Below are 24,267 nucleotides of genomic sequence, written 5' to 3' on the forward strand. Positions count from 1 at the left end.
CCAGCTGGGATGAGTTGTGGGCCTGGCGCATTGACCCTACCTCAGTCCCAGATCCCTTTAGGAGGGAGTGCTGGGTGCATAAGGGGAACTGATGGGGGCTAGTGACTGGGGGTGGGAAACATGCTATCTCCAAAGGTGCTTTAGAGCGGGCCTCACTAACAGATGGGGTGCCCTCTCCCTGGCCCTGAGCAAGGAGGCTGGGGCAGAAAAATATGGCAGCTGGAGAGAAGGCAAGGAAGACTGAAGACCCAGAAGGGATGCAGCCTGTTGGGTTTCCACCCCCTCCGCCCTTGCCTCTGCATTCCTTTCTTTCATGACACAGATGAGGAGCTGAAATCTGCCATGTGCTTTTAAGATAATTTCCCTGGAACACAAATTGAGTTGTTTGGGAACAAAACTGATTACAGCAGATTGGGCAATTACTGGGGAGGAAAGTGGGTTTTACCTTGGCAATCAGCGGGGACCAAGCATCAGGGGCAGGCTCTGCCAGACACTCCCTATCAATACTCACCCCCTCGACAAGCACCCTCATTGGCATGCCGAGACAATGAGGCCTGGGACCCTCACGCTGTCCTTCTGAGTCTCCCCCTGAGCACTGACCTTCCTCTCTGAGTTGACTGAAGCAGTGGCATTGGCAGGGAGGGGCTCCAAAGACACCCCCACCTGGCCACGCCATGTACCATTCATTGGTATGTTGAGCCTGCCTCTCAGTGGAGGACCCCCATCCTCCTTGGCCTTGAGGTTAGCCTTTATGATTCTCCACCTGCCATCTTGAAATGGGATGAATCTTGACTTCCTACATTAAAAACTGTGTTTGTCCAGTTCTGAGTGGACATGAAGCCCAGAGCTATGGAGAGGCAGTGTGGTGCTATGGACAGAACCCCACATCTGGGGTCAGCAGACTTGGTGTTGTTACTAGCTGTATGATCTGAGGCAAGTCATTTCATCTCTCTGTGCCTCAGTTTCCTCATTTGTAAAACAAGAGAGTTAGACTTGGATAGATTACCTCTAAGGCCCCTTCTAGGACTACACTTAACTCTGTAACTCTCTTTATCTCTCTGGGCACCCCCACTCCCACCTCAGTTTCCCCAAATGAGGGGGGTCAGATTAAATGACCTCTAAGGTCTCTTCCAGTTCTCTAGCTATGACTTGATGAGTTGCCAGAATTCTGGAGCATATTAAAGAGATGGTTGGTGAATATTTAGAAAGAGAAGCAGTAATTATCAGGAACCAGCTTGGCTTCATCAAGAAGACGTCACACCAGACCGAATGTTTTTCCTTCTTTGTAGGGTTACCAGACTGCTAAATCAGAGGAATGTCCCATACACAGTTTACCTAGTTATTGGTAAGACACTTGCCAAAGTCTCTCTTGCTCTTGTGGCCAGGAAGTAGGTTCGATGATAGCACTTTTAGGTGGAGTTGGGGCTGGATAAATAGCCAAAATCAGAGGAATCATAAATAGTTTGATACTAACCTGGAAGGAGGTCTCCAGAGGAGTGCCCCAGGGCTCTGTTTTTGGCCCTGGCATATTTTTCTTATTTATCACCGACTCAGGTAAAGGCATAGGTGACATTCTTATAACATTTGCAGATGACACAAAGTGGGGAGGGATCAGTTATTCTGGCTGTCAGATTTAGGATTCAGAAAGATATCTTGGCAATCTAGCAGAGAGAGCTGAATCTAAGGTAAATTTAATAGGGCTAAAGGTAAAGTCTTCCACTTGGATTAGAAAAGAGTCTAATATAATATTGAAGAGCTGGTGATCAAAATAACTTATCTTGAAAAAGATCTGGGATTTTTAGTATACCACAAGTTCATACTGAGTTAATAGTTTGATAGAGAAGCCAAGAATTCTGATGTGATTGTGGGCCACATTAAGAGAGACCTAAACCTCACTCCGCCCTAGACAGACCACATTGGGGTGTGGTTCACTTCTGGGATCTGCATTTTAGGAAGACAGATATAAGGATGAGGAGAGTTGCTTCTAACTCTCTGAAGATCATACGAAAGAGTGAGAACTTAGCCTTTCTCTGCTTAGCTCTAGGAGACTGAGCCAAAAGCAAAAGATGGAATCTACAAAGGGGGCAAATTCAGGCTTTTAGAAGCCTGAATTTTAGAAGGAAAAATATATCTCCCAGTGTAAGGGAGTGTGGTGGCAGACCAGGGGTTCCTCCTCACTTCAAGCAAAAGAAAGAGCCTGATAAGACAAGCCATCCTGATGTATTCAGATACCCACATCTGGGCTGCTATGACCAGACAAGCACTGATCCATTCCCATTCTCTTTCCCTCAGTGTCGAGGGTCTGAATTCACCCAACAAAGAAACACAGGACAATTTGGAAATGAGTCCAAGTCTGGCTTCCTGGATACAGGAGGCACCCTCTGGGCTTATTTTTTCCCTTTGGTATCCAGTTTCTGTAATGGGTTGGAGAAGGGTGTGGGGAGTGGCCACATTCTAAGGGGAGGGGACCAGAGCTTCAGGGGGGACAAGGGAGTGGCAACAGTGGACATCGCTACTATGCCTCAACTCTAAAAGGATTATCTTTACACAGTGCTAAGTCACATCCTCAGAATTATGGATTTAGAGCTGGAAGAGACCTCAGAGGGCATCTAGTTCAACTCAGGAGGAAACTGAAGCTTATCAGAGCTAAGCAACTTGCCCAGGATCACACAGTCAGCTAACATCAGAGACAGGATTTGAACTCATCAGGCCAGTGCTCTTTCCGCTATACAGATGATGTGTCACTAATGCCCTGTGATCTCTGGCCCTCTTGCTGTGCTTGGTGTACACTGCCTCTTACTTTGGACCATCTAAGCCTGGGCTAACAACTTCCAACTGAGCTGCCTGGATCCTCTGTCTTTGGGAGCTCCTGGCTTTGATGTTGGCTCAGTGCTTTGTTTATCCACTTGGATGTAACTTTGGAGTTTTTGTTCTCAGACTCAATTCCCACCTTCCTGCCCATCCCTCTGGATCTGTCCCAGGCTTTATGAGCTCTTGGCTTGGCCCCAGGTCTGACTTTCTGTTTATCCATTTGTATCTCTGTTTGGATCAATGCCCTTTGCTTTGGGTGAACCTGCTCACTGCCACTGATGCCCACCCCACCCCCTGCCTCCCTCATCCTCCTTCCTGGGAAGAGGGGACTCAGTTCAGCTTGTCATCACTGGGGCCAATATTGAATGGACACCATTTTAATGTAGAATTGCAGACACCATGCTAGTGGTGAAGGAGACATTTTTGGGTAGGGGTCTTTACTAGAATCTCTGTCATATGCCAAGGAGGTGTTGTTGAGTCATTTCAGTCATTTCTGACTCTTTGTGACCCTGTTTGGGGTTTTCTTGGGAAAGATACTGGAGTGGCTTGCAGATTCTTTCTCCAGCTCATTTTACAGATGAGAAAACTGAGGCAAACGGGACGTAACTTGCCCAGGGTCACCCAGCTAGTAAGTGTCTGAGGCTGGATTTGAACTCACTATAATGAGTCTTCCTGACTCCAGGCCTGGCACTCTATTCACTGCATCACCCAACTGCTGGCCAAGGTGGCAACCCAAAGCTTGTCCTCTCCTTACTTCTGTGAGAAGCCACTTGTCAGCTATCTTTATACCTTGATTTTTACTTCTTCCTGCTTTTATCCCTTGCACAAATCCCAGATCTGTGTGAGGTCTAGCCATTGGACTCCAAGTCTGTGTCATTTTGTATGCTCCCTGTTGGAGCAGAGACTGGGGGGGGGGGGGGGGGAAAGGTGCTATGTATGCACCTTTCTTGTACAACAGTGCACACACAAAGAATTGTTGGCTACAACAATGATGGTAATGTGACAGTGATAGTAGTGGTGATGAAGGTAATGATGGTCATTGGAGCAGTGAAGATGGTGACTATGGTGCCATTGGAAGTGATACTAGAAATGGCTTTGATAATGGTGAGAGGGAGGCTGTGATGGTGGTGATTACAAGAAGGAGGAGGCAGATGATGTTGATATTAGCTTGGTGGTGAGGGAGTGAAGAATATGGTTATGGTGGTGCTAATAGTGATGGTGACTGTTGTGATGGCTCCGATGAAGATGAGGTAAGTGATGGTAGGGACAGGGTCAGAATCATGGTCAGTCTGATGATGGGTATAGGGTCAATGTCATGGTCAGTGGTGATGGTGGGTACAGGGTCAATGTCATGGCTGTGGTGATGATGACAACAGGGATCATGGAGATGGCACCGATGGTGTTCATGAAGATGGCTATGATGGAGACAATGGCCATACTGGGAGTGGCAAGATCGATGATGGAGATGATGGTCACAGGTTTAGCATCAATGATGGTGGGGATTATGATGACAATGGTGACAACAGTAACAGTGAGGAGGAAATCATCCATGGTAGAAGTGGTGAGGATGACAAGGTTTGGGGTGCAGATGGTAATGGTGACAATGATAGTGGGAACACTTGTGTCAGTGGTGATGAAGACGATGGTGGCCATGGTGAGTGGGATGATGGTGGCAGAGGGTAATCGTAGCAATGAGAATTATCATGCTGGTGATACTAGCACTAAGGATGACGACGGTGACAGTAATGATGAAAATCAGTGGCCCAGTGTCAGGATAGGTACAGCTCATAACAATGATGATTCTTAGCTTTTACAAAGCACTTTAAAAATATTATCTCATTTTTATCCTCACAACAAATCTGGGAGGAAGGTGCTATTTTTATCCTCATTGTCCAGAAGAGGAAATGGAGGCACACAACTGACTTGTCCATGGTTACACAGCTAGGCAGGATTCACATTTAGGTCTTTCTGATTCTAAATCTTGTACTCTATGCACTCACTGCCAGGGACAGATGGAAAGTTTCTATGCTTTTCTTTCCCAAGGGGAGGGAACACACCAACATACTTCCAGATCATCTTGTGTCCTCATTATCCCTTATCCCCATTTTCCCCAAGTCCTGAGATATTCAATTCCTGGCAGCCTCAAACACTGCAAAAAGCCCCATTTCACTGGTGCCCTTGGGACCCAAGCAGAAGCCATATGGATCCTGTAAAAGGAAGACCTCTGGCTCTGGACTTGAGGTAATCCTCTAACTCTCTGTGTGATCCTGGGCAAAATGATCCCCTGCCTAAGCTGTCATTTCCTCATCTGTGAAATAGGGTTAATCACGCCTGCTCAGCTCCTGCAAAGGGCTCTTTGGCATCCGATGAGACTTTGCATGGGAACATCTGGCAACAACAGAATCCCATCCAGATGTGTGGGGCGTGTGGAGCTCAGCAAGCAGGTATTATCCCTTAATGATTCATTGGTCATGGGGACGAGGAGACTGCATCGAATGGAAAGCTGGATGTCAAAGCTAAGCAGCTGTTCCATCTCCTTCGCTTCTATACCAAGAAGGCCTCTTGGCAGTTCTGGGTGGAGGGGAAAGGGTGCGGAGGAGACTCAACACACAGGATTCAGTTAATTCTCGGCCCATCCCCAGCCTGGAAGCCCTGAAACCATGGTAGCAGGGCTCTCGAGGGTTCCAAGACCTCCCCTTTGTTCTCTCCCTTTCTAACCTGCTCCTCTGATACTGGCAGTCAACTTTCCTCCATCTTTTCAGCTTAATGGGCCACAGCTCCCCAGCAGGTGCCCCCATTTCATGACCCCTACCCCTTCCCAATGGCTGCTACAAGTTCTACTCCCTGAAAAACTCTCCCCCTCCAGTCCTGCCCACCTATCTGCCAGGACATGTCTTCCTTCCTCAGACAGCATCTTCCCCTGCTTACTCCAACCCACGATGACCTCCTCCACTGACCTCCTTCCTGCAGGACTTACAGCCTGTACCAACCCTCGCTCACTCAGCAGCCACCAAAGGCCTTGGCTTTGCTTTCTGATTGTTCTGTACTTTCTTGTCTCTGAAAGCACTGGACCAGAGTGCTTTCCTGAAAGCAGTGACTGTGGTTTCTGCTTTTCCTTTCTCTCCCTAAGTGCATGGAGCCCAGTACGTGTCTGGGTATTGGGATAGAAAGCAATGTTGCTTTACTTATCGATCACCTCTGCCCACAATGTCCAATAATGTCTCTCATCTCCATGGATCTCCCCTCTGTTCCCTCCCATTCCATCTCCTCCATCCCTTCCCTTCCCCCCTCCCCTCCTCTCTCCTCTAATCCCTGAAACAACAGGTGCTCTTCCAGGGAGAAGAGTCATTTCTGGTTTAAGTTGGGAGATGAACTGAGTAGGGTTACAGAATCGCAGACCTCCGAGACCTAATCCAGTCTCCTCATTTTTCAGATGAGAAAACTGAGGCCTAGAAGGGTTAAGGGATGTTCTGAGTTAGGATTTGAACTCAGGTCCTTTGAGGCCAGATTCAGGGCCCTGTACACTGTATCACAGTTTGGCAAACTAGAGACAGAGAACATCACCTTAGGGAATATGGGGGGGCACAGCAGGGGGTGTATGTTTTGGGTATGAGCTGGACCAGATGGGCTCAGCGTTCTTTTCCAACTGTGATTCTGAGTTTATCCCATAGTCCTCTGCCTAGGCAGACCAGACCCAGACCCTATTTCTAGTCCGGGATCCCCTACCTCAGGAGGGATATTAATAAGCCAGAGCTTGGCAACAGTTCGTCGTGAGGGATGGGACACTTTTAGCTTGGAGTGGGAGGACACTGTTGCCATATTACTGTTCTCATCACAGCTACAATCACATAACGCTCACTGTGTGCTGGGCACTGTGCTAAGGGATTTACAATTATCATCTGATTTGATCCTCACAACTCTGGGATGGGGTGCTATTATCACCCCATTTTACAGATGAGGCAAACAGAGGTAAAACAATTTGCCTAGGGTCCTACAGGTAATACATGTTTGAGGCTGGTTTGGAAATCAGGTCTTCCTGACTTCAGGCTTGGTGCTCTATGCTCTATGGCCCTCTAGCTGCCCCCCAACTCGGGGTTATATATTAAGAAGGCCATTGTCAGAAAGTAGAATCAGACTTGCTCTACCTGGTCCTGGGGGACAAACCCAAGGAAGGCCTCGAGGTTCTAAGGGGGGCAGATTTAGGCTCATTCTAAGTACAAAGTTTTCCAACACTGAGAGATGTCCTGAAGTACTATGGGTTCCCTTGGGAGGTTCCCAGAAAGACTCCCAACCACTGGGGGTTCTTAGGAGGCAGGATAGCCCCTTGTCACGGGTTGTAAATGGGATTCAGGTTGTGAGTTGGGGCTTGGATGAGATGACCTCTGACATCTCTTCCAGGTCTCGCCTTCTACACTTGTATCAATTTACACATCTAAGAAGTGTGCAGACAGCTCTCTCTGATCTCTGCGGATCTATAGATCTCTCTGCCATCTCTGCTAAAGGCTTCTGAAGCATTCTCCTCTGTTCCTTTTTCCCACAGGCCTCTCTGGAGACCACTTCCCTTTGCCTTCTTGTGCTGATGATGGACAACCTCCCCTCCCTTTTCCCTGCTCTCCTCTCAGGACCTGGCCGCACTCACGTCCACGATGAGGAAGTCCAGCCAGCACCAAGCGTTTGTGAAATACTTCTTAAAGCCATAGGCCACCCACTTGAGCAGCATCTCGAGGACAAAGATGTAGGTGAACATCTTGTCAGCATACTCCAGGAGGACCTTGATGGTCTTGCGCTCCTCCAAGTAGATGTCCTCAAAGGCCTGCAACCAGAATTCAACATAGGTGAAGTGACCTGCTGAGGAGATAGCTTTGACTGGGGAGAAAGGCCTTTTTGACTGTGAGAAGGAACCAGCTGCCTTGTGAGGTAGTGAGCTCTCTGTCAATGGGCATGGCAAAGTAGAGGCAGGATGGCCAACTCTTAGTGACACATGGAAGGAATTTGATTCTTTTCTGACTCAGGCCTAAAATTTGGGGTTGATTTTGCTTCTGTGTCTCTACATAGGCTCTCCCCCAGTCCTGGAACATGCTTCACCATCACTCTGCCAAGAATCAATCTTTGGCTCCCTTCAAGACTCAGCCTAGGCTCGCCTTTCTCCCATGGCTGGGGGCTGACTCCATCTTTCTTCATCTGTTCAAATATTATAGCAGGAGAAAGTAAACTCCTTGAAGGAAGGCGCCATTTCTGAGCCTGGCACGGTACTTGGCACAGAGCAGGGCTTTGATTCTAGGATTTTGCCATCCCACTACTATTCCATCTCCTGCTAATCAGACCCAATAGGGAAGCTATGGACATGGTCCCTTTGCCAGGGGCAGTATCCTGCTCACAGTGTGGAGAGAGGCTTGTGGCTGGAAGCAACAGGTGTGACCCATGGGACATGCGTGTGGGTGGGAGGCCACTGCCTGTCAGTGTGGGCCCCCAGGGTGGGGTAAGTCTACTACCAGAAGGCAGAAACATCCTGAGCCTCACATCTCCCCCTAACCTTGGTCCCACAATCTCAGCAACCCCACATGGGATCAAGGGACTTCAGAAGCCTTCTAGGTCAACCTTTTTACAGATGGGGAAACTGAGGCCTCAGTGGATGAAGTAGCTTCATAGGGCTGTAGATTTCAACCTGGCAGGGACCCTAGAAGCCCCAAGTTTGCCTCAGTTGATATCAGTGTCTCCTTCTCTGCCTATCACCCATCCATGCAGAGGCATCTGCTGTCCTGGCTTGCCAGTCTGCCTCCCTTGGTGGCACACAGTGCTTACTTCCTTGGGTGCCTGGCTCTTGGTATGTGACTGACTTTGTGTCTGCCGTCTGTCTCCTGTTTGCAGCCAAAACACATTCCCTGCTCTGATGGAGTAGGCTGAATAGGCAATATGTTAAGTAGTTTTGTTTTTTTTAAACAGTGATAAACAAAAGTGCTTTAAGCCAAACGCTTAAGGCCAAGTGATTGAAGGAAAGGACAATCAGCCACTTGGTGCCATCAGGACAGATGGGAAAATCATCACTGCATTGCCCCAAGGCAGGCAGCCCCGCCCCCCCCCCCCCCCCCCCCCCCCCCCCCCCCCCGCCTTTGGAAGGGTCAAGATTTTCTAGCTTGCTTGTCTACACAAGTCAAACAGAAACGTGGAGGTCTATACATAGGGTAGAACCAGTTCTGACATGGATGGATGTTTGATCCATCTAATTCCCTCTGGCTCAGAGCAGCCCCGTTCCCTCCAGGGTCCTGATAGGCAGAGTGGTGGAAAACCAGCTCTTTCTGCTGGGTCTGTAGGAAACTATTATCCAAACTTTGCCTGTCCTTTGAGACTCAGTTCAAGCCTCACCTTTTACATGAAGCCCCCCCAGATTACTCCAGCCGACACTGGCCTCCAAACCTTTCAGCAAATGAGTACACACTCTTTAGTGTCTCTACAGAGATATATAATCAGAGATTTGGAATAGGAAGGGGTCTGGCAAGGCTTCCATTCCCCCCATACTCATTGTACAGATGAGGGAAACTGAGGCCCAGAGGCAGAGCTGGAATTTGACTCTAAACGCAGCATTCTTTCCCTTAGGCTTCATGGCCTCTGATTGTCTCATGCATGTGAATCCCATCTCCCCAATCATAGTGGGAGTTCCCCAAGATCTGATCTCCCTAGTACCTGGCACAGGGGAATCTGGGCTCCTATAAAGCCCTGTAGAAGAAGGGAAGGATCATAATTATATGTCTTGATGATTCGTGCTCAGGGTTGGTGTGACTTGAATGAGGTATACTGTCACTGGACAGATGACTCTATCTGAGGCCCTGAACTGGAAGTTAGGAGGCCTGGGTTCGAATCCCAGCATCCTCCCTACATGGGTCAGCTTGGGGAAATTGCCTCCCCTCACTAGGCCTTGGTTTACTCATTTGTCAGGTGAGGACTCTCTGGCTTCTGCTCCCTTCCAGTCTAAATTGGGGGTCCCCTGAGCCCTCCAGGAGCCTTCAGGGCAATGAACCTCTGATTAATGAGGCCTCTCCCTATGGGGGATGGGCATGCCCCTCAACCCCAATCTGCTACCAAAGGACAAAAGACAGTTCTCAATGAGGCTTCATTGTCAAGGACTGGAGCCCAGAAGGGGAGACCTTGGACTATACTCTTCCCCTGAGCTAACGACAGTTTTTATAAGCAGCCTTGGGTCCTAAATGTTCTTGGGGAGCTGGCTGGTGATGGGTGTCCTGTTCTGGGCTGTCCGGGAAGGCCCACTAGAAAGGGCTCCCTACCATCCCATGCCCTCTCCTCCCCCTTTCCCCCTGCACTCTGACCCAAGATTACCAGGGCACCACTGCTTAGCAGAATCATGAAGATGATGAAAGTCTCAAACCAGCTGTGCTCCACGATGCGGTAGCAGGTCTTCCGGAGCCTCCACCAGACCTTGCCAGGAAACTGTGTTGTGTCCACTGTGCAGCAGGGACAGCGCCGGACACAGCCTGCAGGGGGAAGAAAGAGGAGGCAAGATGGCGCCAGGGCTGGGATCATGGAGCCTGCCATAGGAGCTTCCATTCCAAAACCCAATGGATTTCACTGAATGAAAGAATGAATGGATGATGGAGAAATGAGTGATGGGCTGGTAACAAGCAAGGCATGGGGTGAGTCAGACCCTATCAGGAGCTTCTGTCCATGCTTATTTCTCCATCACAGAGCAAACCCAGGCCCTGGCAAGGAGGTGAAGGAGCCCCTTGCCCATCCCAGGGAGGCAAGGAGGATTCTGAATCTTCATGGCTCTAAGCCTAACATTCTCTTCAATGCATTTTGTGTGCACATGTGCGTGTGCACTTGCGTGCACACCTACACACTTATAGCTTTATAAAACTAGAGTTTAATGTATTGTGTTGTAAGCAAAGGAGATTATGTGAATGAAGCACTTTTCAGCTCTTTAAACACTATATAATAGGAGTCCCTCTTCTCTTCTCTTCTCCAGGAGAGACCATTTGTTTGTTTTTCACCTCATTTGAGAAGGACAGAGTCCCTGGGAGCAGCCCACAATGCTCCCCAATCTAATACCTCACCCCCAAAGAAGTTCTGTCCCCCAAACAGTAGCATGCCACAATTACAGTGATGTAACACAGATTCACACACACAAATGTCCCTACACACCAGAAGTGGAGTCATACATTGGCACATAGCTCAGTGCTTGGTACACAGTAGGTGACTAGCTGACTGATGGTCATTCCCACCCCCTACATACCCACACACTCCCAAAGGAGCAGTACAGCAGCCCATGACAGGGCGCAGACACAAAGGAAGGTCCACCCACAGACATTGCCTTGTTGGAAAGTCAGGGCTGGCTCCTTACCCTCAGTGAAGCAATCCTCAGGGTCCTTGTCATCCTCCCCAAGGTCTGCGATCTTCTCCAACAGGTCAGCAGTGTTGGTCATATCCGCAGTGCTGCCCTCAGAATAGGTATCATCATCGTGCCTCTGCTGGTGGGGAGAGGATGGCAGAGCTTGGTCAGAGCTGGTGGATGCACCAGATGCTGTTGGGCCTTTGCGGGCTTAGCTCCAGAATTCTGCTGTAGCCAGACCTCCAGGGTTCAGCTCTATGGGCAGTGAGTGGGCACCAACTCCACCCTTCCCCCAGTTCCTTTCTCTCCCTTTCCCCCATTACAGATGGGGAACAGGCCCAGGGGAGTATCAGGCTTGCCCAAGACCATCACGGGTGTTTCTTGAGGACTCGAACTCTGCCCTTTGTGAGTCTGAGACCACACTCTACCTCTTACCCACTCTGAATTGGGTTGTAGAGGGAGATCAAGAGTTGGTACAGATGTAAGACCCATAGAGGTCTCACAGCTCTGAGAATAAAGCAATACGGTCATTGTCCCCAGACAACAGGGACTTTACAGATAAGGGAAATTAGAATGAACAAGGTTAGGTGATGTACCTGTGGCCATGCAGCTACTTCAGTGTAGGAAGCCCTGAAGCCCCAGCTTCTCTGTGCTTAGGCTACTTCCTCAGCAATGGGGCAAAGACCAGTTCAGGTCAGGAACTGAATCTAAACACCCAGGGGCTAAGGGAGCCCCAAAAGCTTTACTTTAGAAGCATGAAGAATAGAATCCTTAAGCCTGCCCATGTCCCTTTTTGTTTCCTACTTCAAGGCCCTCCAATTTACCCTGCCCCTTCAGAGGTCAGGAAGGAGCAAGAAGGCTGGACCAAGAGACAGAGAGAGAAGATGGAAAACAGAGACTGCACAAAGGGATCTGGGTGGAGCCCAGCCTGCTAGTGAGGCTCCAAGGCTTTCACAGGAGCCTCTTGTGGTGGGCATGCAGGACTGACTCCTGCCATGCTGGGGTTACCAGGTGAGGGGTGACCTGAGGCTGAAGGGTCAGCAGGACTATTTCTGAGGTCTAGAAGAAACACTGGCATATAGAACTGGATGCAATCTTAGGCCTCATCTAGTCCCAACCTAGCATTTTATGAAGAGGGAAACTGAGGCTCGGAAAGGTCTCCAATGTGGTACATAAAAAACTAAATGAGTCTTCTAATTAATCAGTACACATTTTAAAAGCACCTGCCATGTGCCAGGGATACAGAGAAATAACAACAAAACAGGCCTCGCTACTTTACCAGGGGAGACAGACATATACCAAACAAATACAACCTGCCTATTCCCATGTACTCCAACCTCTCCACTGTGTGAGAAATATAATCTTGAAGGCTAGGATTCTGTTATTTTTATCTCACCCTGTGCCTAGGACAGTGTCTCGAACACAGAAAGTGATTAATATATGCTGGTAGGATTGGAAATGAGGCCTAGAAAGGGGAATAGAGCGCCAGTGGCAGAGGTAAGACTGGATGTTGGGAACAGAGACCATTGTGTCATGGGTGTTTGGTTGCTGTCATTATGTTCGTCCTTCGTTTTCAAGGAAGACATTGGAGAAGTGATGACATGACTTGCACATGACTTTGTTTGGAGTGAGGGAGGGCTGTGCAGGTCCCCATCCTCACTCCTCCTCCTGAGCCATCCAGATCCAGGGATGGAGGCACTTGTGGGAGACACCAGGGATTGACTTCTGCATTGGCCTACTTGGTGGCTGGGAGCAGACCCTTTCCACCAGCTGCAGAGCCAGAATGGCTTGTATCTTTCCAATGAGCTTACCTGCACAGTCCCTTTCTTTCCCTTAGCCCTGGGGTGAAGCACTTGTTCCCTCACTGAGTGACACCAGGCAGCAAGAAAGGGCCCGAGGACCACCTAACTCTCCCAGGCCACATGGCCCCAAGAAATAGGCTTGAGGATTTGGTCTTCTCTGTGTCCCTTTCCCTTCAAGGTGCAGGGAGCAGTCATAGATGTTTGTAAAGCAAGGGCCTGATCCTCTCACTCATCTGCTGAAGAAGCTCACCTGGCTCCCTCTTGCCCCTAGGCTGACCACAACCTCCTGTGGTTTGGCATTTAAAGTCCTCAGCAAATAGGCTTCCAGCCTAACTTTCCATGTTCATTATGTACCATTCCCTTCCCTGCATTCTCTGGTCTGGCCACACTGGTCTACTTGCTGTTCCCTATACACGATGTTCTGTTTCCCTGCCTTTGCACGCTTAGAATGCACCCCTTGCCCCAACCACTTAAAATCCCCAGGTTCCTTCAGGGCTGAGTTCCAGGGCTGCCTCTTACGATAGGCCAGGACGCTTTGTCCCTGAAATTACCTTGTTTTTACTTTATATTTCTTATCTATAGCACAGTATGGTAGAAAGGGTGATGAATCTGGAGTCAGGGACCTGGGATCAAATCCCGGCTGTTTTATTTATTCCCTGTGCAGCCTTCAGCAAGTCACTGACCTTCAGTTTCCTCCATTTCAAAATGAAGAGGTTGTAGTAGATGATCACTTCTACTTCTGGACCTACTGCACAAGATGTATAGTGCTTTCAGGTTTGCAAAGGGTTTTCCCACTATTGTCTCATTTGATCTGTCACGACCGCCCTGGGAGGTAGGTGCTGTTAGTATTCCCATTTTACAAATGAAGAAACTGAGACAGATAGTGGTTAAGTGACTCAGTGGAAGCGTCTGAGGTTGGATTTGAACTAAGGTCTTCTTGTCTCTACTGCACCAGCTAGCTGCCTCAGCACCTAGCTGTATGGAAGTCAAGGTGCCCCACTTCTTTTTGTCTTTGTCTCCAGTGCTCAGCACTGCACCAGGTCCATCACAGATAAATGAATTAATGGCTTAATGTCCTGCTAAAGGAGTGTACATTTTTTGGGGGGAGGAGGAGTATCTTGAAAATGTTGAAGAACAATTTTCCATGACAGTTTCTTCTCTCCCCATTCATTCCATAGCTCAGCTCATTCAAAGGCTTCATGTGACATCTGTTCACATGGATGACCAAAGAAACATTCTCAGGTGGGGTTTTTGTTCACAGCTCATCACAGTAGGTCAGGACTTTCAAAATAGTATTTGCTGAAAATGAGGAAGACAGAAACTGAGCAAGGGTTGGGGGATGAGGAGGGGGAGAAAGGAGAAAGGCTCCATTGATTTTCCCGAAGGCAGTTTCCCACCATAGTAGAAACACTCTTGTGAAATGCACAGCCCCATCAGCCATAGGAACCTATTGATGACTGGATAATTTCTTTCTTAACTTTGAAGGGCCCAAAAGCAAGTACACTCAAGGTCAGCAAAGGAGAACAAAGGATCTTTGTTCAAAGGCCAGGATCTCACTTCTGACCCATTTCCGATCTCCTCTGGCTTTCTGGGAGTGATCACCCCATCTTTGAAACCCCCACTGGACTCTGCAGAGAGCCAGCCAAGCAACTCTCCTGGGACTGCCAATGCAGAAGAGGCCGAGGCTTGGGGGAAAATCTCCTCAGATCCCCTTGACCATAGAGGGACTGAGTCTCTGAGGTCTGTCCAGGAACTGGTGCCAGCAATGATGTCAAATAGGTTGAGTCATCCTCAGTTCAGCTCAAGGACTGTGCTTTAATAAGGCCTTCATGGGACCACTGGAGCCTATTTCTAGTGCTGGAAAGGAAACTGAGGCCTGAAAACTGACTAAATGATTCACCTAAGGTCACACATAGTGTATAGATCTGGAAGGGTTCTGAAAGGCCATCTGGTCTAACTCCCCCCATTTTATAGATAAGGAAACTAAGGTCCAGGCACATTAAGTAAGGTCCCCTTCTGTGCCTCCTTGTCACGTGGAACATCTGAGCTGTGAGAGCAGAGCAGAAAGTGGCAAGTCCTTCCAAGATGGAAAGGTTCTATGGCTGAAGTGGGCACCAAAATGCCCTCTGTGGTCCAGCCCAGAGGCTTACCACCTCTGGTGATGGATGGCTACTTATTTGTTCACACTTAGTCCTGAAACCATTTAATTTATTCCTCGAGCATGAATTAAGCATCTCCCAGGTGCCAAGCACAGTGCTGGATGCTCAGAGTGCAAAGACAAAAAACATGCATTCTGGTCCTTCCTCTAAGTCACCATCAATAATGTGAAACCACATGGGCAGATCCCTGGGGTTCTCTCCTAGAGACTTCTCTCTAAACTCACATCACACCATGAATGATTCTTCTGTGAGGTCAGTCATACATTAAGTTCTGAATCTATCTGACTATACTGTCTCTGAGCCCCATTTCACCATCTTTTTCAGAAGAATAATGAGACAATAAGACAAAGGATTGGCTAAAATCTAGGTAAAGTGTATTGACAGAAGCTCCCCATTCAGTCTGGTAACCTGGACAAGAAAGGAAGGAGACAGTTTATTTCAGTTTTGGATGAAGCCATAATGGCCCTTAGTGATCACTGCTTCCCTTTCTAAATAATCACAAACCATCCCTTTAAAAAATATGTTTGAATTGCTATAAGTTTGAAGTTTCCATTCTCCTGCTCCCTTTTTTGGACCTCATTTGTTTGCACAGTAGACCCTTGTCATGGTCAAACTCTGATTCATCCAGATCTAATTCCCCAAGCTTTGAATCCCTGGAATCTCTGGGGTCTGATTACCCCAGGTCCAAATCTTTGACATCTGACTGGGATCCAATTTCCCACAACCTAAATCTCTGGCATCCCCAGTGTCTGATTCCCTGAGATCATTTACCCAATGAATGATTTCCTGGAATTCCTGGGACCTGATATCACAGGCCCCAATTCTTTAGGATCCAATTTCCTGGGGCCTGAGTCCCTGGAATCCTCAGGGTACTCTTCCCAATGAATTGATGGAATCTCAGGGGTCCAAATTCCTGGGGGGTGAATCTCCAGGCTCTTTTCATTGGATAGCTCATTGTAACCATGATCTCTGCCCACCAGGGACACAAGGATCTATCCTTCTTCTTATTCTGTTTGACATTTCTGGCAAGTCCAAGACCCTTGACCTCCAGGAAGACCACTTTGTCTGGGAGCAAATCTCTTGTTGTTACCTTGCCTGTTGTTTCCCTTAGTCTCCCTTACACAGCCTGCCTAGTCAATCAACAGGCATTCAGTGCCTACTATGTGCCAGGCACTGTGCCAAGCAGGAGGAGGCAGAGACAAGTCAAAGTGGGGAGACAACATGCAAACATCTGTGTGTGCACAGGTTACACAAAGGGCAAGCTGGAGATGATCTCAGAGGGAAGGCGCCAGCATTGAGGGGGAATCAGGAAATGCTTTGTGCAGAAGGGAGAATTGTAACTGAGACTTGAAGGGAGCCAGGAGGCAGAAAGGAGGAAGGAGAGAGTCCTAGGCATGGGGGAATGCCAGAGGAGATGCCTGGAGGTGGGAGAAAGCATGGCTTATGGGAAGGACCCCAAGAAGGCCACTGTCACTGACCTGAAGAGGGAGGTTGAAGAGGACTGGGAAGGTGGCAGTGGGCCAGATCATGCAGGATTTTTAAAAGCCTAATATTTGATTCTAGAGGTGATGGGGAGGACTGAAGATTATTAAATGGGGGGAAGAGACATGAAGGGATGTTTGTGTGTGTGTATGTGAGAGAGACAGAGAGAAAGATAGAAAGACAGAGAGAGAGACAGAGAGACACAGAGATATAGAGCTAGACAGAGACAGACAGAGACAGAGAAAAGACAGAGAAGATACACAGAGAGAGACTGAGAGAAAAGAGAGAGAGAAGGAGACAGAGACAGAGAAAGAGAGGAAGACAGAGAGAGATGAAGAGGCAGAGATATAGAGCTAGAGCTAGACAGAGACAGAGAAAAGAGAGGAGACACAAAGAGAGACAGAGAGAAAAGAGAGAAGGAGAGAAAAAGAGAGAAGAGGGAGAGGAGACGTAGAGAGAGAGACAAAGACGGAGAGACACAGAGATTGTCAGACCTCCATTTAGGAAGATCATTTTGACAGCTGAGTTGCTGCTGTTTGTCCTGTGTTCTCAAAGCGGACCTCGGGAAGGCGCCATCATGGGAGGGAGGGCTGTGCAGTCACCATTCTCACTCTCTGCTTCCCATGGCTGAATAGAGAATTGACTGGGTGGGGAGAGACTTGAGGCAGAGAGCCTCACCAGCAGCTATTACAACGTCTAGGTGTGAAGAGCTGAGAGCCCAGGGGATGGCAGGATCAGAGAAGATGAGGAGGTGGATATGAGCACTATTGTGAAGACAGGATCTACAATGGAAATGGGAGGGGGGAGGGGAGAGAGTGAGGCTTTGGGGATGACACTTAGATGGTGAGCTTGTGTGGCTAGTAAGGCAACCAGGGAAGTTTGGAAGAGGGAAGATTTTGGGGAAAAGGTAATGAGTTCAGTCTTGGACATATTGAGCTTAAGACATGGCCTGGATATCCCGATAGAGACATCCAATGGGCAATTGGAGATGGGAGGCTGGAAGTCAGCAGACAGGTCCATATCAAATACACTGACATCACCATGGGCTCCCCATGGCTGTATCTGGTTTTCCTATTGAACATAATCAGATGCTTTGAGCAGGTTCAGCTTCTCCCTGCTTCCGCCGTCCTCCTTTCTTTGGAAAGACCAGATATTGGTGGCTGAGCTTGGGGAGAATGTCTTTGACGGAAAAAGAATCCTTGGGCCATCAGACTCAGTTTCCAAACATAACTCTACATGTTTAGTCCACAGCAGGAGTTGTGTGTGCAGAGTAGGGAGAATTTCTGAGGACCAGAGGGTGGTGGTGGTGTGGGAGCTGAAGGGGGGTCATGAAGCCTGTCCCTTGGCTAGACTTCTCTTTTTTTGGTCCAGTTCATTACTTTAGCTCATTAAAATTATTTTTTTCTATGTCAAAGAGAGGCTAAATGATTTGTCCACAATCCCAGAGGTAGTTAAACATGGAGCCAGGGTCAGACCCATGCTTGCTATTTCGTGATCCAATCCTCCTTCCCCCACTTCCCATTCTAGTATCCCCCTGTAAGGCTTGGCAGAGTATCCAGGGAAGTGGGTCCCCAATACATTTTCAGTGACTGAAATGGTGCTAATGACAATGGCCAAGCCAATTCTCCAGCCTAGGTCAAGGGAAGAAGAAAGAAAGGCATGGGAAGGAAGAAGAGAAGGAGGAGGGAGGCGAGCAGCTGTCCAGACTCAGGTCCCAAGTGTTAAAAATAACAGGTTGAGAAGATAAGATACTGTTGTCTCTAACACCTCCTGTCTTTTGGGAGTCTTATTTTTAACCCTTGGCCTTAAACCTGGATGTGAGGGTAGGGAAGTGGGAAAGGCTGACACAATCTGACAGGGTGGGCCATTCAACCTGGTGATGTTGTCACTTAAAATTCCAAATGGTTTAAGTATTCATGACCTCAAGATCTGCTGGTCAACTTTCCAATTGACAAGTCCAATTGTGTGTGTGTGTGTGTGTGTGTGTGTGTGTGTGTGTGTGTGTGTGGTGTCAGGGGATACGATGGGGATGAAAGGGGATGGGACATCAGGACAACCAGACAAAGGCTATGCCCTCCTCAGAAGGGGTCTGGTCATTTTGATTTCTACTCTGCCAACCCACCAACAGTATTTAGCATCTACTGTGTACCAGATCCTGTGTCACCATCTGAGGACACTAATACCAAAGCAAAACAGTTCCTGCTCTCAAGGAGCTTATATTCAACTGTTCACATCAGGGAGATTTCTAACTATATTATACAGTTCAGCCCTCTGGTGCCTAACCTCAAGGTTAGGCTCTCATGAACTCACAAGGAGCAAGGCAGTACAATTAATTTTGTAGGGGTGGGGTGGGGGAGCTAGGAGGAAACTTTAGTCAAGAAATGAGTGCCCACAGGCTCTGCTGACCACTCTGATGGAGACCCTGCTCTCTGCCAGTCTTCTTCTTATACTCCAATACAGAAAGGGCCTCACCAGGTGCCCAAGAAGGCTTGGTATAAATGATGTAGCAGGTAGAGGAATCACAGGGTCAGTCAATCAACATTAAATGCCTACTATGTGCCAGGCACTGTGCTAAGCAAGCACTGGGGATGAAAAGGAGCTAAAGGACAGAACTCGCCCTCAGGGAGCTCGCCACTGAGTGGACTGTGATGAAAAGGGGGTAAGAGCAACTGAGGCAGCAGCTTGCAGCATTGCCTGACTCCTATCTCTGGCAGCTCGAAGCAACACAACTAACTGCCAACTTCTTTTCCTAGAATATGCTCAAACTCAGCAGAATCCTAAGTGGCATTTCTAGCGTGGGTGAAGCACTTTACCTACATTATCTCACTGAAGCCTCAAAATAGCCCATGAGGTAGGGAGGGGCGACGGGGGATTATTAGCTTCATTTTATAGAGGAAGAAACAGAGAATTGAAAGGACAGTCCCTGGTCGGGCTCCCAAAACAAGGAAGCATGGGGTAGCATTCGAATGGGGTCCTTTGGACTCCAAATCCCACCCTCGATCTCTTCCAAAGCCACTGTGTTGCCTCTCCATGGGTCCCAGCCAGAACTCAGCGTCCTTCCTCCCATCTTGATTTCTGGTGCCCACCCCTAGCATTGTTTTGGACTCTCCTCCTTGCCCCTTCCCCCTTGATCCGCTCTGATTACCAAGATTAGAGTCGTGTGTGCCTTACTTGGAACAGGCCATCATTTTGAGAGGGTTTCATTTTGTGGCAGTGATGGTCCTTCCTGTGTACATCTATTGACTCAGGATGACTCAGAATGTCTGACCTTAACCAGCTGATCCACCCCCACCCCCCACCCCTCCTCACTCAATGAGTTCTCTGTCAGCTGAGTGCCAGACTTCATGCCATACATGCACTTCATTGCACTTTTTGTTGTATTTTTAATTCTGTGGTTTTAAAGAATGGCCATTACTCCGAGATACATGAAGTTTCACCTTTCCATTCCCATGACACTATTCCAGGGCTTTATTATGTCTCTTCCCAATGACTGTCATTATCTCCTAATTCGTCTTCCTGCCAATCCCATCTCCCCTCTCCAGCCTGAACCCCTTGTCCCAAAAGCCTCCGTACCTCCCCAGGACCCACTGGACACTGGGGGCCGTGGCAGGCTGGGAGAGTCACTCTTGACTGAACACTTACTCTAATGAAAAAACAAAACTCTTTGCTAGGGAATGATCGGCAGCATTAAGGAGATTTCTTAGCTGCCTTTGGATGTCATGTTCCTCCTGAGATAGGCCTCCTCTGAAGCTTGACTCCAATTCCTAGGAATATTCTGGAACGTGGGAAAGAGGAAAAGGCGATGACAGATGGTAGGCATGGGTTTGTTGCTTCATTTTTTGATTGGTGAGCGGTGGCATGGGAGCAGGGGATAGAGAGACTGCCTAGGGGACCCAGGCTCAAGGCGTGCCTTGACACAGGCTGACAGCATGACTCTGGGAAAGTCATTTCATCTCTAAGTTCCCTCACCCAGTGAAATCACAGGTCCAGACCAAGTGAACCAGGCAGCAGAATCAGACCCGTAGATCAGGGGAAGGTCTCAGACAACAGTCCTGGATTTCAGGAAGTACTGAATGAAATTTCTCATGCTATCTACCTTGCGGTTTCTGACCTGGATGAGAGGACAGTGGAGGGAGTCTTAGGGATCAGGCAGCCAGAGCCAAAGAGTGGTGATCAATGGATTACTGATCTGGAGGGCACTCTCCCGGGGAAGGCCCTGGGATCCGTTCTTGGCCTCATTTTGCTCACTTTTTTTTATTAGGGATGTACATAAAGGCACAGATGCAGCCCTATCAGATGGCATTGGGAGCAATCCATAGCTAATACTGTAGATGAGAGGGTCTTCAGTTTTTAGAATGGGACAGAAAATCCTCCATTTGACCATTAAGCCCCTTCTTGCCTCTCCCATCTCCAGATACTTTACTCCCACCGGTGCATTCTCTGGTCCAGGAACACTGGCCTTGCTATCCTTGACTCTCCTCTCCTCTCCTGACTCTTCTGGGCTCCTCATGTCCCTCCTCACCCCTGCCCACTGGCCTTCTTCCTGACTCAACCCAAATCCCACCTTCTGCAGGAAGGAGGCCTTTCCCCGTTGGCCCCCCTGCTGGGACCTGCCGCCATTCCACCAAGTCTTGTGTGGACATAGCTGTTCACATATCATCTCCCCTGCTAGAATATGAGCTCCTTGAGGGCCTTCCTTTAAATCCACAGTGCCTGGCACACAGTAGATGCTTATTAAATGTGATTACTAAATAAATCATGTTAATGAATCAATATTAGTAAGTTAATAAATGCTTAACATACTAATAGACTGACATCTGTGAAGAGCACCCGAGGGCTTTGGTGACCACAGACTCAGTTTGGTTCAACAAGCAAAAAGCTAAAGAAATCCTAGGCTTTGTCCCTTTCTGTTGGCACCCAGACGATGTGCCTTGTTCCCGGCAGACAGCACAGGAGTGCCCACAGAATTCCAGGAGGTTTTTGTTGAGAAGCTGGCAGACCAGTTTGCTCCAAACCACATGTGTGACTAACCCATGGAGCTGCTGCCAAGGTCCCACTCCTCTCAGTGGGTGTATCTGGGCCCAGAGTGAGTGGAAGAAGCAGGTATTGTAGGCATCTGTTTGTGGCTTAATGGAGCCCATGTGATCACCATTGCCAGTGGGGGTAGGGGGACTGGGCAAGGGGTTTCCTCTCCTTTTTCATGTCTCCTTTTCTGACATTCAGGGAAGGGTCCAAGATTGACCAATGAACTGCCTATGACTGTTCAGAAGACAGCGGCTTGGGATCATGACAACAGTGGCAACCAGTCTCCTCCCTGGGCTGGGGCAGTGGGAGGGCTGCTTGCCTGGTGGGAGGAGGAAGGAGGTCAAATTTGGGCAGTCTTGGCCTCCAGGGAGGGACAGCCTGCCTGCTCGCCTTCAGCCTTCCCTTCAATGAGAGGAGCAGCTGCCAGGAGGCATCAGGGATGGAATAACACACCTAACGCACCTGCTGCACAGCCTGGGCCAAGCGCCGAGTGGTCAGTGCTGATGGCCTCCAGCAGGAAATAGCAGGGCGCTCATACCAGCCTGGCTGGCACTTGGGGGCCACAGGCCTGGCAGGAAGCTCAGGGCCAGGGCCTGCATGGCACTACTTCAGAGGAAGGCCCCATTGCTCCCCGGGCGCCAGCGCCAGCATCCTCATCATTACTCAGTCAGATCCCATTTCAAAGTGTTCCCACAAGCATCCCATTTGATCCTCACCACCCAGGGTGGGGATGGGAGGGGGAAGGAAGGAGAAGATTAACCTCTTTACAGATTGGAAAACTGAGTATCAGAGAGGCTAGGTGCTCTAAAGTCTTAGGGAGGCCAGGTCTGCTGCCAAGAAAAAGCTTTGGCCACATCACTCCACCTTCAGAGGCTAGTGTCCACATTCTCAGCCTGGAGTTCATGGTCCTTCATTGTACAAATCCAATCTACCTTTCCTGCCTTATCTCAGGAAATGTTCCCATACTAGACCTCCATTCAAGCAAGGCTAACCCCACTTCTGCCTATAGTTACCAAGCTCATGCCCATCCCTGAGGCTTTGCTTAGGAACTCCCTCAGTGGAGAATACCCTTCCCTGTTTATCTGATTATCCAACTCTACCCACCCTTCAAAGCCCAGCTCAGGTTCCATGTCCTCTATAAAACCCACCTTCTCTGACCCCTCCAGCCCAGTCGGACTCCTCTTTCCTTCTCTGAACTCACAGAATGCCTCATCTGGACTCCACAGACTAACTCTTGGGAAGGAAACAAAACATCCTGTTGATCTCAAATCCATCAGAGATTGTAAGCCTTCTACCTGGCTGGTCTTGGGCAAGTTTCTGCTCTCTAGGTCTCAACTGCTCATTTTTTAAAAAATGGGACTGGACTCAGTCAAGGTTTTTGATCTTTTCTTGTGTCATGCACCCTTTGGACAAGGCTCTTCAAGCCTATGGATCCTTTCCTGGGATAATATTGCTAAATACACAAAACAAAATATACAGGATTATAAGGGAAAGCCATTATACTGAAATATAGTCAAAAAAAAAAAAAAAAGACCCAGATCCTAGGTGAAGAATCCCTGGAGCAGACAGTCTCTAAGGTCTTTCCAACGTTAATCCTTTGCTCACAGGAAATGGCCATGACAGCTTGCCAATAAGGGAGGAGGCAGAAAACAAATCCAGAGCAGACACAAGGACCCCAAGCTGGGTGCATGAAGCCTGGGATGACAGGGACACAGCGTGGGGGCCAATGGAGCTCCCAAGGGCACTGCTGATTTACAGTGTCACTGGGCACCGGATGTTCCCCCAGAAGACCATGGGTCATCAAGAAGAGGGTCAGCTACATCTGCCTCTGGCTGCGGCCCCACCCCCACGTACCTGCTTGCTGGACTCCATCTCCGAACCGAGGCTGTTGTCTTCATCCTCTTCATGATCTTCAATGTCTGACTCGGCCACGGCGATGGGCACGTGCACAGATGACTCGGCGTCTCCCGTTGAGTCCCCCGGTTCCTTGCCTGCATCCTTGTGGCTTGGCTCTGCCTGCTGCTTCTCATCAAACCTCGTCTCCTTTCGGGTGGTGTCGGGCACCTTCTCCAGCTCAGTGGAGCCGTGGCCAGCCATGCAGTTGGGCAAGCCACCTGTGGTTGGGGGCACCGCTGGCATACCCGCGGCTTTCTTCCTGGCAGTCATGTCCTGGGGCCGTTTGAGCAGGCTGCAGCAGAAATCCCAGGTGGTGCGCTTGACAAAACGAAGGCCCCTCTGGATCCGGGCCAGGGCTAGCTGGAGATTGTTCATCTCTCCATCATCGTCTGGGGCCGTCAGGTTGTCTGCGCTGAAGGAGCTGAGCAGCAGCGCTAAGAACAAATTCAGGACCTGAAAAACAGGGCATGTGCCCACATGTAAGCTCTCTTAACTCCTGCCCTACCCCACTGCACTGGGGCCAGGCACCTCTGGTCCCTTGGGACCTTTAATGCTCTCCCATCCACTGACCAAAGTCCTGCCCATCCTTCAAGGCCCAGCTCTAGGGCCACGCCTCTAGGCCCAGCCATGCTTCCCTGAGTCCTTGCTCCCTGGCCCACTGGGTCATTCCTGCTCACTATCTATTGGACTAATGATCAAATCAGCTTTGTCTTTGCTCCTGGAAGTTGGGGCATGTGTCACACCCCATTCA

At 49.0% G+C, this 24,267-nt stretch overlaps 1 protein-coding gene across 5 annotated transcripts in view; it reads right to left on the bottom strand.

The window, feature by feature from the left end:
- The window catches only part of SCN5A (sodium voltage-gated channel alpha subunit 5), a 176,463-nt gene that overhangs the window by 20,701 nt on the left and 131,495 nt on the right, over window positions 1-24,267 (bottom strand). For 3 of the 5 annotated variants that reach the window (XM_072598938.1, XM_072598941.1, XM_072598940.1), the window contains exons 17-20: window positions 23,475-23,969; window positions 11,165-11,291; window positions 10,144-10,298; window positions 7,451-7,624 (exon numbers count right to left, since the gene is read on the bottom strand). In XM_072598938.1, the coding sequence (XP_072455039.1) occupies window positions 7,451-7,624; window positions 10,144-10,298; window positions 11,165-11,291; window positions 23,475-23,969 (951 nt within the window). The remainder of the gene's footprint in view (window positions 1-7,450; window positions 7,625-10,143; window positions 10,299-11,164; window positions 11,292-23,474; window positions 23,970-24,267) is intronic. The other 2 variants (XM_072598942.1, XM_072598943.1) reach the window with 1 other exon arrangement.

Source organism: Notamacropus eugenii, chromosome 3, assembly GCF_028372415.1.
Source record: "Notamacropus eugenii isolate mMacEug1 chromosome 3, mMacEug1.pri_v2, whole genome shotgun sequence".
NCBI classification, from domain to species: Eukaryota; Metazoa; Chordata; class Mammalia; order Diprotodontia; family Macropodidae; genus Notamacropus; species Notamacropus eugenii.